At 45.9% G+C, this 12,890-nt stretch overlaps 1 protein-coding gene across 1 annotated transcript in view; it reads left to right on the top strand.

Annotated features, from left to right (window-relative positions):
• The first annotated feature begins 422 nt into the window (after window positions 1–422).
• LOC140699629 (trafficking protein particle complex subunit 9-like) overlaps window positions 423–12,890 on the top strand; it is a 133,733-nt gene continuing 121,265 nt past the window's right edge. The window contains exon 1 of the mRNA XM_072972261.1: window positions 423–498. Within this exon, the coding sequence (XP_072828362.1) occupies window positions 476–498 (23 nt within the window). The 5' untranslated portion in view covers window positions 423–475. The remainder of the gene's footprint in view (window positions 499–12,890) is intronic.

The raw sequence follows: 12,890 nt of genomic DNA, 5'->3' as shown, positions 1-12,890 counted from the left end.
CCATAGAGATCATCTCAGAGGAGAATTTCTTTTGCATCTATCAGCTACTCACCTTGGTGAGCCATATCAGCCCATGCGGCTCACAGTGGACACACTGTATGCACTACAGGCACCACTATGTGCCCGACAATGGGTGGAGCATCTTCCAGACCCACCGCAAGGTCGTGGGCCTTGTCACCATTACCGACTGTCTCTCTGCCAAGGCCTTCGAGAAGCTGCACGTGCAGAGGGGCTGTATGGCACCTCGTTCAATGAGTCTTAGCTTTTGTCTTTGTGCAGCATGGGGAGGTAACCGAGCAGCCGCGCACCGAAGTTGCCCTCAAACTAAGAGGACTGCAGGGTGGTGGAGAAGAGGATCGAGGACTTCACTGACTCACTCGTCATCTTGCTCAAGTCCAAGTGGCTGGATGGTGGCCCCAAGATATCTGGGGACAAGATCCCCCTCCTCTGCATCCCGTTTGAGAAGGAGGAATTCATGAGACTGAACACAGAGAGCAGGTAAGTTTACCTGGAGGCCAGCCCACCCTGGCTGTGTGCCGGATTGCTTCCCTACATCCAGAAAGGGATCAGCAAGGAAGAAGTCTGTCTTGTAGCCAAGGGGAGGGGAGGTGCAGCCCGCCGCTTTACAGATATTTCAAAGAGAATCCGCCTTTGTTTCAGAGAGATCCTTTTAGGGTTAGTGTGGACCCTTACTCCCGCTTTACAGCCAGGAACATGGTGGGAACCCTGGAGTTGCTGTCCAAGAAAGTAGCCAAAGCCACGGATGCTAGGAGCACTGGGGAGGAGGCTGGACTGAGCTGAGATGTGCTGTAGGTCAAATGCACATTAGACGCTGAGGCTTGTCTAGTAAAAGTACATAAACTATCCCTTTACTTCCTATATTGATTACATGTCAAAATGATAGTATTTAACATACAGTAGATTAAGTAAGATCTGTTCTTAAAATCACATTCTAGTATTTGTTTTTTGTTTGTTGGTTTGTTTCTTTGTTTAAAATTTTAAACGTGGCAACTGGGAAACTTTCTTTACATGGCTCTCATTTCATTTCTGTTGGGCAGCCTGTCCTGGGACAGTCTCATCCCTTTGCTTATAGATGAGATGCTGAACCCCGAGAGGCAAAACGAGGCGCTGGTTTAGCTGCTGCTGGATCCGCTGTCACCTGCCTCCCAGGCCCAGCACCTTTTCAGCTCAGGCAGTCTCTTCCTGCCCGACAGCCACCATGCCATGTTAGGACATCAGAAACACCGCCAGGGACTTCTGAATGAACTCCTTATGCAGGGAAAGGCGTATCACGGTGTTTGGGACAGAGCAGGGAAATGTTCATTCTCAGTTTGTCCCTGTGATTAAGTCAAAGGCCCCACTTTGCCTCGGAAGTACAGACGAGCTCTTCTGGGCTGCCTTCCCCCCCACCTTCTGCTCTGTTTCCCTGTGTATCTATCGTGCTGTCCCTCGGGCAGAAGAGGGTGAGATGCCTTTGCCGAGACGTGGTCCCCCTTTTCTGGGGTGAGTGAGGGAAGCTGTGTCCACCTAGCCTACGGCCTCTGTCCTTGAGTCTGGAGAGGGCTCATGGTGGTCCCACAGGTGACGGTCAGAGGACCTGGCATGTGCTACCAGGCCCGCTTTGGAGGAGGTGCTCTGTGATTCTTGAACTTACGTAAGATCAGATCCTACTTTCTGGTTGTTGGTAAGTTGGAGGAGAAGATGCTAGAGAATTGATAAATAGAATGTCTAGACCAGCCCTGTGAGTGAAAAGCACGGGGGACCCGAGTCCCACCTGCGAGAGCCCACCTAGCAAGCTCTGGATGAATATTCTGTTCCTCCCCGGACATACCTCTATGGCTTAAGGAAGAGGAGAGGCATGTCGTGGCCATGATCTGTACTTGTCCTCACAGGGCCCTGTGATCTTCATGCCCGCAATCCCCATCTACTTCTTGGAGATGAGCTGACATGTTTAGGAGCCTGGGCACTGCTGAGGGCATAGCTGCCAGCACCGTGCTACACAGAGTCTGGCTCCGTTCACCTCATCTGTCAACTCCTGCTGAGGCCCCAGACATTAGTCAAGGTAGGTTCATCAGCGAAACCTAAGCAGGGACCTTCTTCTCCCCCTGGACAGACTGGTGAGTGAGAAGTGGAAGCCTGGAGCCCTGCCCCAGACCCCACGCCAGTGCCACTTCTTTTGTCATAGGAGGCACTGGTGACATTTTTGCTCAACAAATGCTTGTCTCTGAGTCTGCAGACCCACCAGAAAATGCCAGCTTGTTTTTGCCTTTTGAAGTCTGCCCTTGGGACTTAGCGTAGTAGCCGGATGTGTACTTAGCCCACAGTGGTTCAGCGCATTAAACTTCCCTCCTTGTGGGTCTGTCTGTTCTGGTACCATAAGGGCTCAGCCAGCATCTGAACGTCAGTGAGATAACGCGGCCAGTGAGCTAGGGTCAAGCATATTCTCCTCCAGTCACTTCTACTCCATTGTTGCTTTTACTATTCCACAGTCATTAATTTTTTAAACAATGCTTTGGTGCAGGAGCAGAGCCTCATTCTCTCCTGCTACTCTTGGTGGAAGTGAGTAAATCTGTCCAGACTGAAATGCGACCAAAATTTGTAGCTCAAAAGCTGCCTCGACGCTTGTAGGTGGAATTTTGGTTAGGGGCGCTGAACACGTTGTGGTCCCCTGGCAGCGCCGCTCCCCTCAGGCCCCTGCTTTCCCTGGAGCAGGAGGTGAGGGTGGGTCTCACCATCCCCACGTCCCTGACCTCACACACTCACGTAAATTCTTGTACATGCAGTCAAAATCATTTTTGTTCTTGTGTGTTTCTAATTTTCTCTTGTTCCTCTTTTCTTTTTTCTTTATTCCTTTTTCACTTGTACTGCCCAGTGAACATGTTGTTGCTTCTGAAAATGTGGGCTGTGCACACCCTGCATTGGAAATAGCCAGATTGCCCTCCGTGCGTCTCCATCGCTTTAAAAAGCAACAACTTAACAGCTGTTTTGATCCATCTATTATCTTAGTCATTTTTTAATTTTCTAATTTTTTGGAATATTTGCTTTGTTAGCTCATCACCCACTGGTGTTTGATACCTGTTGAAATCCTTGCTTTTGAGGAACATGTTTGGTCGTCCTTTTATTTGGTGACAAATGCGCTCTTATTAAATTTGTTTGATTGTTTTGTAGAAGTAAGATGCGATTTGATTTAGGCGGCTGCTGAGGCATTCTTTTCATGGAGTATTTAAACTTGTAAGGTTTAATTCTGCAGCATTTTGCTCGATTCCTGCTTTTACACAAACGTGCTCGGCACGCGGTTCCTGGCTGTCGCTGTGTGACGTGCGTGACGGCGCTTCCTGGCCGGCGGTCACTGGAGAGGAAGTGGCCGCCACGGAGGTGACAGCTGCAGGGGCCGCTGTTGGAGGAAGTGGTCACCGTTTGGTTCTTTAATTTTTTTTTTTTTTTACATTCAACTTCCCCGTGCCATTTACATTACTTTGCCTTCATAAAGGGGCAGAATTGGGTCTAAAATCCATGCCACTATTTTGTTCCCTTTACGAGGCTGGTTTTTCTGAGTATCAGGACAACATGGCCTTCTCCTAAGTAGCTGGCTCACCTGGATCTGTTGGACACAGGGACTGCTAAAAGGGCCGTAGCTTCCTCTCTGCTCCAGCCAGTGGGCATTCAGAGCTGGGTCTGTGGTTTGCCTCAGCAGCCGTGCAGACCTCCCTGCCTCGGCCTTTACTTTTAACCCATGTTGGCAGTAAAGAGCTGAATCCGTTTCTGTTGCAGCTGACGTCCACCACTGACGGCCGTGTCGTTAGTTTGTGTTAGTCAGTCTCCAACACCCCAGACAACCGTGAAAGAAGATGATTTGGCAGACCTAGGACCTTGGATTCTCACCCCTACCCTGGTTCATCTCACCTGGCGGAATTGTTTGGTCACCACCATCATGCTGACCATGAGGCCTTGTTTCTCCTTTCATGCTCTGGTCCAAATGTGGACACTTCATTTTTCACTGAATTTGTCTCGCTTGAGACAGGCCAGAATATCTGAATGAGTCCATCACATTCTGGGTGGGGAACAGAACAGAAGTAAGTGTCACAAGTAGATGGAGTCTAGGCTGTCCGGGTTGGCAAATGCAGGCTGGGATCTGTGATGGCCGGGCTGTACCTTGGACACAGGCCTTTCCCGTGGCCCCTGAGAGCCCATGAGTTGAAGTGATAACAGCCTTGCATGGGTTCCCTCATCCTCATCTGCTCATTGGCAAGTGTGTCTGCTAATTAGGAGCTCCCCCAGACCTTGGGCCCTTCAAAGCTCAGACCACGGGAGAACCTTGAGTCCCTCCTCCTGGGACTCCTGTGTGAGAATCCAGTGCCTTCTGAGGTGAACAGCGGCAGGAGATGCCTCCCCCTCCAGGGAGCACCCTACGGAGGACTGTTAGTGCACCATGCTGTGAGTTTGTGTGTTTCCGGCCATGGTCCCTGCAGAACTACACTTGAGATGGGCTTATTGACGGACTGATTCCAGGGCAGGGCTGGGGGGGACAGAACAGTGGAAATTGAATGTGACCTCAGACACCTCGGTGGGTGCTGGGGCTGTTACTAAAATGGGGAGTCTGGGAGATACCTGCCAGGAATGGAATTCCAGAGTAAATGGTGGACATGAGGCATTTTTAAGATGCCATTTGTCATCCAAGTTAGGACTTCAAAGAGGCACTCGGGTCGATGAGCCTGGGGCTCAGGTGAAGGAGCCGTACTAGAGATACATTCTTAGCTGCTGTTCACAGCCTTGCATGTGAATTAGATCATCTCGAGGGCTGCAGACTGAGGCTGAGGTGGGGTAGGACTGTGTCTGGATTGGAGGAAAGCCCAGACCATGCAGCTTTGGTGTGTCAGTCAGTGGCGTTTGCCATTGTCAAAGCAATGCCAGTTATCCTTAAGGGGCCGGGGGCTGGGCAGGACCAGCCAGGAAGAAATCTGAAGGGAGGGTCATGGCCAAGTGTGCGTCTTGGGAAGGTGCAGAGTCTGCAGGGTCCGGGAGGATAGACTCCTCAGAAGCTAGAGTTGGAGTGAGGAGTGGGGAGAAGTTTGTCACAATCACCTGTGAGGGAGGGAGGGAGGCCTTGGGAGCCCCACCATACCGGACTCGTTTTCCCATGAACAGAAGGCAGTTAGACAGAGGATCTGAGGTGAGAAGGGATGGGCACTGGGAGGGGAGCCAACCTGGAGAATGGTGCTTGGAAAGTTCTGGAATAGTCTCCCTGAAAAATAGAGTTAAAAATACCCAGACTCTTAAGAACATTGTTAGTGACTTGGGAGGAGGCAGTTGTTTTTCTGGCCTCCTAAGGGTAAGGCATGTATCCAGGGATACACAGAAGATACGGGTAGTCTGTTTCAGGGGCTTGATCATTACCGGGGGAACAGTGCAAGTTTAAAGGGGGAGAAGGGCAGCGGAGGGAAACTAGCCAGGCCCCGTGTCACGTACCAGTCGGCCGCCCTACTTGCGTGTTGCATTCACATCCATGCCTCCCAGGTGGGCGGTGGCAGCCCCCTTTTGCGGTTTGGGAAGCCTTCTCAGAGGGGTTAAGGAATTGGTCCATTTAGCGGCTAGTAAATGCTGTAGCAGGATTCAAGCAGGGCCTTGTCAGACTTCAAGGGCATGTTCTCTCTACTGTTTCCAGTACTTCCCTGTTATACCTGGAATGGTGAAGTGGGTCAGTTTTGGAGCCTTTCAGGAAAAGTATGATTTAAGCGCCTCTGGACCGTTTTACAAAGCTCAGCGTTGTTTGATGGTTCTGAAGCACGCAGTGATTTTCGCCCCACAGAGGTAACGTCTAACTCCTTTGTCGATGTCGTGGTTGCAAATGATGTACAGGTTCAAAACCACACTTCGCAGCTTCTGAAGGGAAACTCTCCAATTCTCCCTTGATCCGCTTTCTTCCACGGGATGTAACTGTGCTGCAGCATAGGCCTGAGCTTTCCGTATGGAGTGAGGGTTTAATATCCGATGTTAGCATAAAACGGTCAGATGAAGAAAATCGACGTTGACAATTTATTTTTGGGTTTCATTAGTCAAGATATACTATCAGTTAATGGCCCATATTACAAATGAAATTGAGTACAGGACATTGCATTTCTTCCTTTCTATTTAGAGTTCTCTTACAGAATAATGTTGCCTGCTTTGGAACATCAGCTGCACCACTCACGGCACCTATCAGTGTGTTGGTGTGATTGCACTTACAGAGTGAATGTAATCTGGGCTTCCTCAGCCCCGAACACTTCAGTGCAGAATCACGGGCTGTAGCCATCTGTTAGTCACGCAAATACTTCTAAAATTATATGATGCTAGAAAAGGAAGAAGAGAGAGAGAGAGATTGCCTTTATCAAATTTCCTTTCAGTTCTAACTGCAAACTGTTGTTGAGCAGCTCTGGTTTCCTTTGGATATGAATATATACATTTCTTTGCATGTAACCTGGGTTTTGGACTAGAACACCAAGTTTTTGCTGTCCCCAAGCCACAAAAATAGTAGCCAAATTGGACCCGTGTGAAATAGTTTATAGTTTTTTCTGAGAATGTATCCTTGAATTTGGGACTTGGGCTGTGATTTTTGCTTTTTGCTTCCCCCACCCGTCTTGTAATCTCTCACTCCTTCCCACGTGGCCCCCAAGGGTTCGTGGACTCAAAGGAGCGGGCAAACACCCAGTTGGTCACCATGTACTGCTGCTATAGATAGAGGCCAGACAAGACCTAAAGGACATTATCAGAGAGGACTTCCTGGAAGAAATGGGCTCTACATTCAGTTGTGAGGACAGAGTAAGAGTCAGCCAGGAGAAGGAGTCAAGAATGTGGCTCAGGTCGCAGGTGCAGCCCGGGTAGAGGCCTGGAGGCTTTTGGCGTGGGGACCTGGGGAGAGTGCCCTGTGCGGTCCAGGGTGGAGGGAGCCCCTGCTGGGGAGGACACTGGAGAGAGTCCGTGGTGTAGGGCTTTGGAAGAAGTTGAGTTTTACTAGAACTGACACAGTAGGCAGTGAAGGGTGTCAACAGCAAGTGACCCTAAGGAAAGGTACTTCTGGTTTTGCTTCAGATATACTACAGACAAAAGGGTCGGGATGGGCGAGAGCAGGTATGTCAGTCCCTTTGAGACCCAACCCGTCATTCATTTATTCATAACACGTGCACTTCAGTGAGTCTAGGGGAGACAGAGTGTAGCCACATTAGTAAGCAAAATGTATTTGCTTCTTGAGAACTTAGCATTGTCAGAAGTTGACTTAGCCTAGAATGTTTTAGGAAGAGAGGAACAAATTGTGGAGGTTGGAGGGAGGGAAGGCTTCCTTGGGAAACAGTCAAAATGAGCCTGGAGGCAAGTGGGAAGTAGGAGCAGGTCTGGGGGCTCCTGAGGTCACTGGGGACCTATGTCCTGAGATGAGACTGGGCGAGCAGGGCCTGGGGTGGGGCTAGAACTCTACCAGGGAGCCTCTGAAGTGTTTGAAGTGGGATTGATGTAATCAAATTTGTGCTTTGGGAAGGCTGTCATGGCTCTGTGTATCTGTGTGTAGTGGGGAAGAGGGGGAGGGTGCCACCAACTGGGGGATCATTAGAAGGCCATTCACAGGCTGGGATATGGGCATCGGGGCTACTTCGGGATGGCAGGGGCAGTGTGGATGCCGGCTTTCCTTATGTGGGGCTTGTTACCGGGGCTGCCCTAGAGGCACCTTGTGGCTGGAAGGAAACGGATGGAGGCCGCCAGGTGGACATTCCTCTTCTCTCCTTCCATGCCTAGTGTGATGATCTTAGCTCAGCCAACATTTGGAACAAAAGAGCTAATCTCCCGGGTTGCCCAGGCCTTTGTTGAGCTCCTTCGAGTGAGATCTGGTAGGATTTAGGTTTGTGTTCATATCTGGATGTTCACTTAGCTAGAAACGTCCTGTCATTTTGATTTCCATAGGGGTTTTTATTCCTGATAAAGACTGCTTTCTTGGTGAGAGGAAAATTAATACAGCTGTTGTCTTTTTCAAAAAACATCATATATTTTAAGAACTTTAATATTCAAAAGAATAGGAATATAAAAATATTTAAGGAAGACTTTGGTGTGGTTTCTTTGCTTTCTGAGCTAATGTGGAGTTAGAGCCATTGCATTACTTAATAGCACATCCTTGCCAGTATTTAAAGAGCTGTTAGTGAGCGCCCCAGGCCCCACCTCTCAGAATCGTTAAAGTTTGCTCTGAAATAGTGAGGTCATAAAGGTCTTGTTTTCAGAAATCAAAAGGTTTTAAATACGCACCATAGCTCCATTTATAAAATAATAATAAGTTCAAAATTAAGAAAGTGGAGGATAATTGATTTTTTTTAAAGCCTAAACATAAACTTTCTTGTGCTAATGTTGCAACTGGAAATTTTGAAAAGAAAAATCCTACTGCAATATCATCTACGTGGTATATATATATCAGTTTCACGCTTGAAAAGTAACTGCGCAGTGGTTTTCAAAGTCAGGAGCATTCCAGCTGAAATACTGGCAGTGGTGGCTGCTAGTTTTCAATGGAAGAGCCTAAATTTGCCTTCTTAGCTTTTTTTTTTTTTTTTTGTACTGAGAAGGTTGAGTAGTGCTTTGCCAGCATGATTTTCGGGCAATTTGAGGTCAGATGTCGTGTACCAGCAGTGAGATATTTCCATGCATTTTATTTTCTGGACATCACCAGGGCACATGTGGGGTTTGTGCCTGCAGGCTGGAATGCTGTAGGACTCCCTGATCCATCACCGTTATGTCCTGGTGCTGCTCCAGTCAGTGAATGATTTTCTGTGACTTGGAGGTAATGTGGTCTGATGGAGATGATCAGATGTGCAGTTAAAGTGCTATTAATTGAAATAAGAGTAACCTAGACACATTGCTCTAACAATACAGGATGAGGGAGGAGGATTGGCTGAGCTGCTTGCAGTGGGGTGTCTTCTCAGGTGACTCCCTCACCGTGATTCCTGCCAATATCCGCCCCAGCCCTGCACGGTAGTCCTGCCGAAGCAAGCAAGCACTTTGCTCAGAAACGCACTGAATTTCCTTGTGCCTCTGTTTGTTGGCTTTTTTTTTGAAAGCACATTTTGCCCTTTGCTTAAATGCCATCCATGCTAGTCACCTCTTACACTCATTTTTCTGGACCTCGTCCATAAATAGCTGCTGAATGGATGAACAGAATGTAGTATCTCCATGTAGTGGAACATTATTCACACTTAAGAGTGAGTAAAAAAGAAAAAAAAAGAGGAGAATGAAAAAGCCACCTGTTTTGGGAATTCCACCCTGACTCTTCAACCCACACTTTTCCGTTTGAAACCCAATCACTTATGCTCCACTCTACTCTTTTTGATAGTACTTACCACCTTCTAATAATCTTTAACGTTTCCAAAAAAAAAAAAAGAAAGAGATGCTGATACCACTTCAAAATATACAAGCCTTGATAACAGCTTGTTATTTGAAAGGAAGCAGACACAAACGGTCACAAATTGTTGATTTCAGTGATCTGAAATGCCCAGAATAGGCACATGCAGAGGCAGAGAGCAGGTGATGGTTGGAAGGGGCTGAGTGGAGGGGGATTAGGGAGTGAATGCTAGTGATAGGGGGATTCTTTTGGGCTGATGAAGTGTTCTGGAAATAGAAGTTGATGAGGGCTGCACAACCGTGATTGTGCAGAAGACTGCTGAGCGCTGTGTCTGGGAGTGCCTGTCGTTGGGGCATCTTTATTTTGTTCTCATTCTGCAATGTGAAGTGCCATCTTCTGCTGTGGTCATTCTACTCCTGTGAGTGGTGAGGGTCAGAGACTTTGTAGAGTTCTGTTCCTTTTCTCCCTCTGGCTGAGTGTAGGCAAAAAAATTTAAGCCTGAGAAGTGCTCCATCTGCAGAAATGTCTTTCAGTTTTGCCTGGTGTAAAAATCTTGAGAGCTTTTAACCGTTGAGGCTAGTCTGTGGGGGTAAATAGCCCATGAAGCCTGGGTGAGCCCGGGAAGAGCCGGGCTTCCCTCCCAGACACAGGTGGGGATTTCACCCCCTTTCAGGCAGTGAAGGGCCCAGACCCGTGAGCAGAGTTGACAATCGTGAATATTTACGTGTATCCGCTGCTTCATCTTGGATATTAATTTCAAGCTGAGTCAGTTTGTGGCGGCAGCCTCATCCTACATCAGGAATTTATAGTATCTGCTCTTTGAGGTGAAGACCTGACAGACTTGATTATTTAACAGTCTGCCTTGAATTGATATCTCAGATTCCTTTGTGAAAAGCAAAACAGCAGAAATACAGACGTCCTTTAATGCCAATGTGGCCTGGAACAGGTTTAGTCTCTGTGCCTCAGTGGCCTTATCTGTGGGTGGGGAAGATGATAACAGTGCTTCCCTCAGAGGAGCTGGTGAGGGGAGAGTGAGAAGCACAAATGGAGGACTTACACGAGATGCTCATAAATGACCGAATTTAGTGCTCTCCGCCTGGTGAGGCCTGAGGTGCAGAGATGTCAGAACAGAGCAGTCCTAGCCGGAGCTCGATACGTGATGGTAGCTGTTATGATCAGTATCACCACTGTGGTTTATCAGGTAGTTTTAAGACTTGGTAATATGATTTCATGAATAATGTTAAAAGACTAGACATCTCAGATCCAGTTTACATAGTCCTCAAGATTTCTTCTGAGAATTGGATGGTTTCTTCCCCATCTTAAATCTGAGATGAGTCTCTAAAAAATTCCCTATTCCTCCATCTTTTTGCTTTAATTCTCTATTTCTTACAAAACAAAGTTTTTAGATGGAGTTACTGGGGACTGAACTGAGGGCCTCATGCATGCTAAGAACATACTCTCCCAAATGAGGTATAATCTCTTCCCTGATTTTTTTTAAAATTTACATCTTAGTTTTCAGAGGTTAGAGGCCTCTAATTCTTTTTCTGGAGACTTGTCCATGAACCTGTAAATCTACAATAAATGGACAAAATTTGGTTTATTAAAAAAAAATCTATAGAATATTCTGCAATCCATCCAAAAGGAAATTCTCATGGACTTAGAATGTTTCTCCTTTAAGGTGATATCTCCTGTTTGGTCGAGCTTAATTTATTAACTGCCATCCTCCTCATCTTCATGACCAAACTCGCTGTGAGTGGACGCCTAACTGAGGCTAAAATGCTTTGCTCATATTTTACTTCATAGCAGGTGTTTGATTGTAGGTATCAGTGTCTCCTTTTTTGTAGCTGAGGGATTGAGAGATGGGTCAGCTTGCCCCAAATCACACGCAGCTGGCGGTGGCTAGCTCAATGCTGGAATCCAGGCTGCACAGGATGAATTCTCAATTGCTCCTCTAATCAGCCTCCCGTTGAGTGTTTTCCCGAACTCCTGTGAGTCCATAAATGACCGATTTTAGCTATCTCAGCCTGATGAGGTCTTCAAAGGAGAGACACCAGTGAGAATGTGAGGCAGAGTGACATAAATTAAAATTGTACATTTTCACAAATGTTTTATTCTCAGGTAATGACTTTAAAGGTAATATTTTTTTAATTTAGTGCTTTGTGAGAACTAAAAACAAAACATTTAAAATAACTATTGTGCAAGAGAGAAGTGGTCTTTGAAAGTCCAACTGTTGCTAATGATGTTACTTGTTTTTTCTAGTGGTGTTTATTTACTGAAAAATTTCCAAACACTGAATTTGTTTTATGTAGTCTTAGTATGAAAGAAAACTTTGTCAGTGAGTATTGTAAGTAAAATCCTTACTCTTTTCTTTCCTGATGATGAATATCTTAGTTGTTTACCTGGCTTAAGTATATTTCATCATTTGTGAAATTTGAGTAATATGGTTTACCTTGTCTGACTGTGAGAGCTGGACGCCTTGTATACAAAGCACCGTATAGGTGCTTAATAAAAATGTGCTGTCACAGTGACTGATAGTTTAGAAGTATCAACTCTGAATACTAAAAAGTGTAGCTTATTTCTGATGCATATTCAATATGTATATATATGATATACATTAATATGGCTTAAAGAAACTAGGATTCAGTTTTTTTATAAGTGCAGTATGAAGCTTTATTGAAATCTGTGTCATTCTAGTGAGACAGGGACTACTTAAATTGCCTTAAGCAGACGACCTTGAAGATTATTTACACAGAATGTGTATTGTTACAGCTCAGAATTCATGTTGCCGTGCAACCATCCATCAGACATTTAATTTCTCGGGATTCTGACCAGAACCATTAAGTTTAGAAAAATCCACATTGATTATTTTCAGGGAATAAGCTTCTCTCTTTTGTGATTAAAGAATATTTTGATTTTTTTCTGCACTCTTTTCAGGTTTTAAAATTTCAAAATTTTGATTTGACATGTCACTTTTTTAATAGAGAGAATAAAGCTCATGCTGTTTTAATATGTAAATAAATGTTTTTGTATTTCAACAAACTTGTATCATTTTCTGGCTCTTTGAGAACTATTTTGCAAGATACTTAGATTACCTACTGTTGGAGAAATACAGACGTGACTTCTATGAATATAGGCGTAGTACAGTTCTGTTGGTTTTTACTACAGTGCAAGACATGAGACCTAGGAGAGCTTTGCTGCTGATTGCCAGGAGGACAGATCTCAGGTCTCAGTCTCCCCTCATGTAAAATGAAGTGGCTGGACTGGAATCTTTCCACTTCTAAGATGAATTTCCATGAGCCTATGTATTTTGTTTATATTTAGGAGTATTAGCAATATCAGATTAAATACTGAATACCCGTCCATTCCCCCGAAGCAAAGTGCAGTATATGCTACATAAGCTTCTAGTTACCTGATTCTCGTTTCTCATCCTACAGTCAATTTTTGTGTTGCATGTTTCCCGGCAACCTGGAAGGTCTTTTTAGCCATAGGTGGCGCTGTTGCAACTTTTTACAGTCTTAATTTTTCTGTTTGTAAAATAAGGCTT

Source organism: Vicugna pacos, chromosome 11 (genome assembly GCF_048564905.1).
Source record: "Vicugna pacos chromosome 11, VicPac4, whole genome shotgun sequence".
In the NCBI taxonomy this organism is placed as follows: Eukaryota; Metazoa; Chordata; class Mammalia; order Artiodactyla; family Camelidae; genus Vicugna; species Vicugna pacos.
The sequence above is the reverse complement of the archived record's forward strand: the minus strand, read 5'-3'. Positions and strand labels throughout refer to the sequence as shown.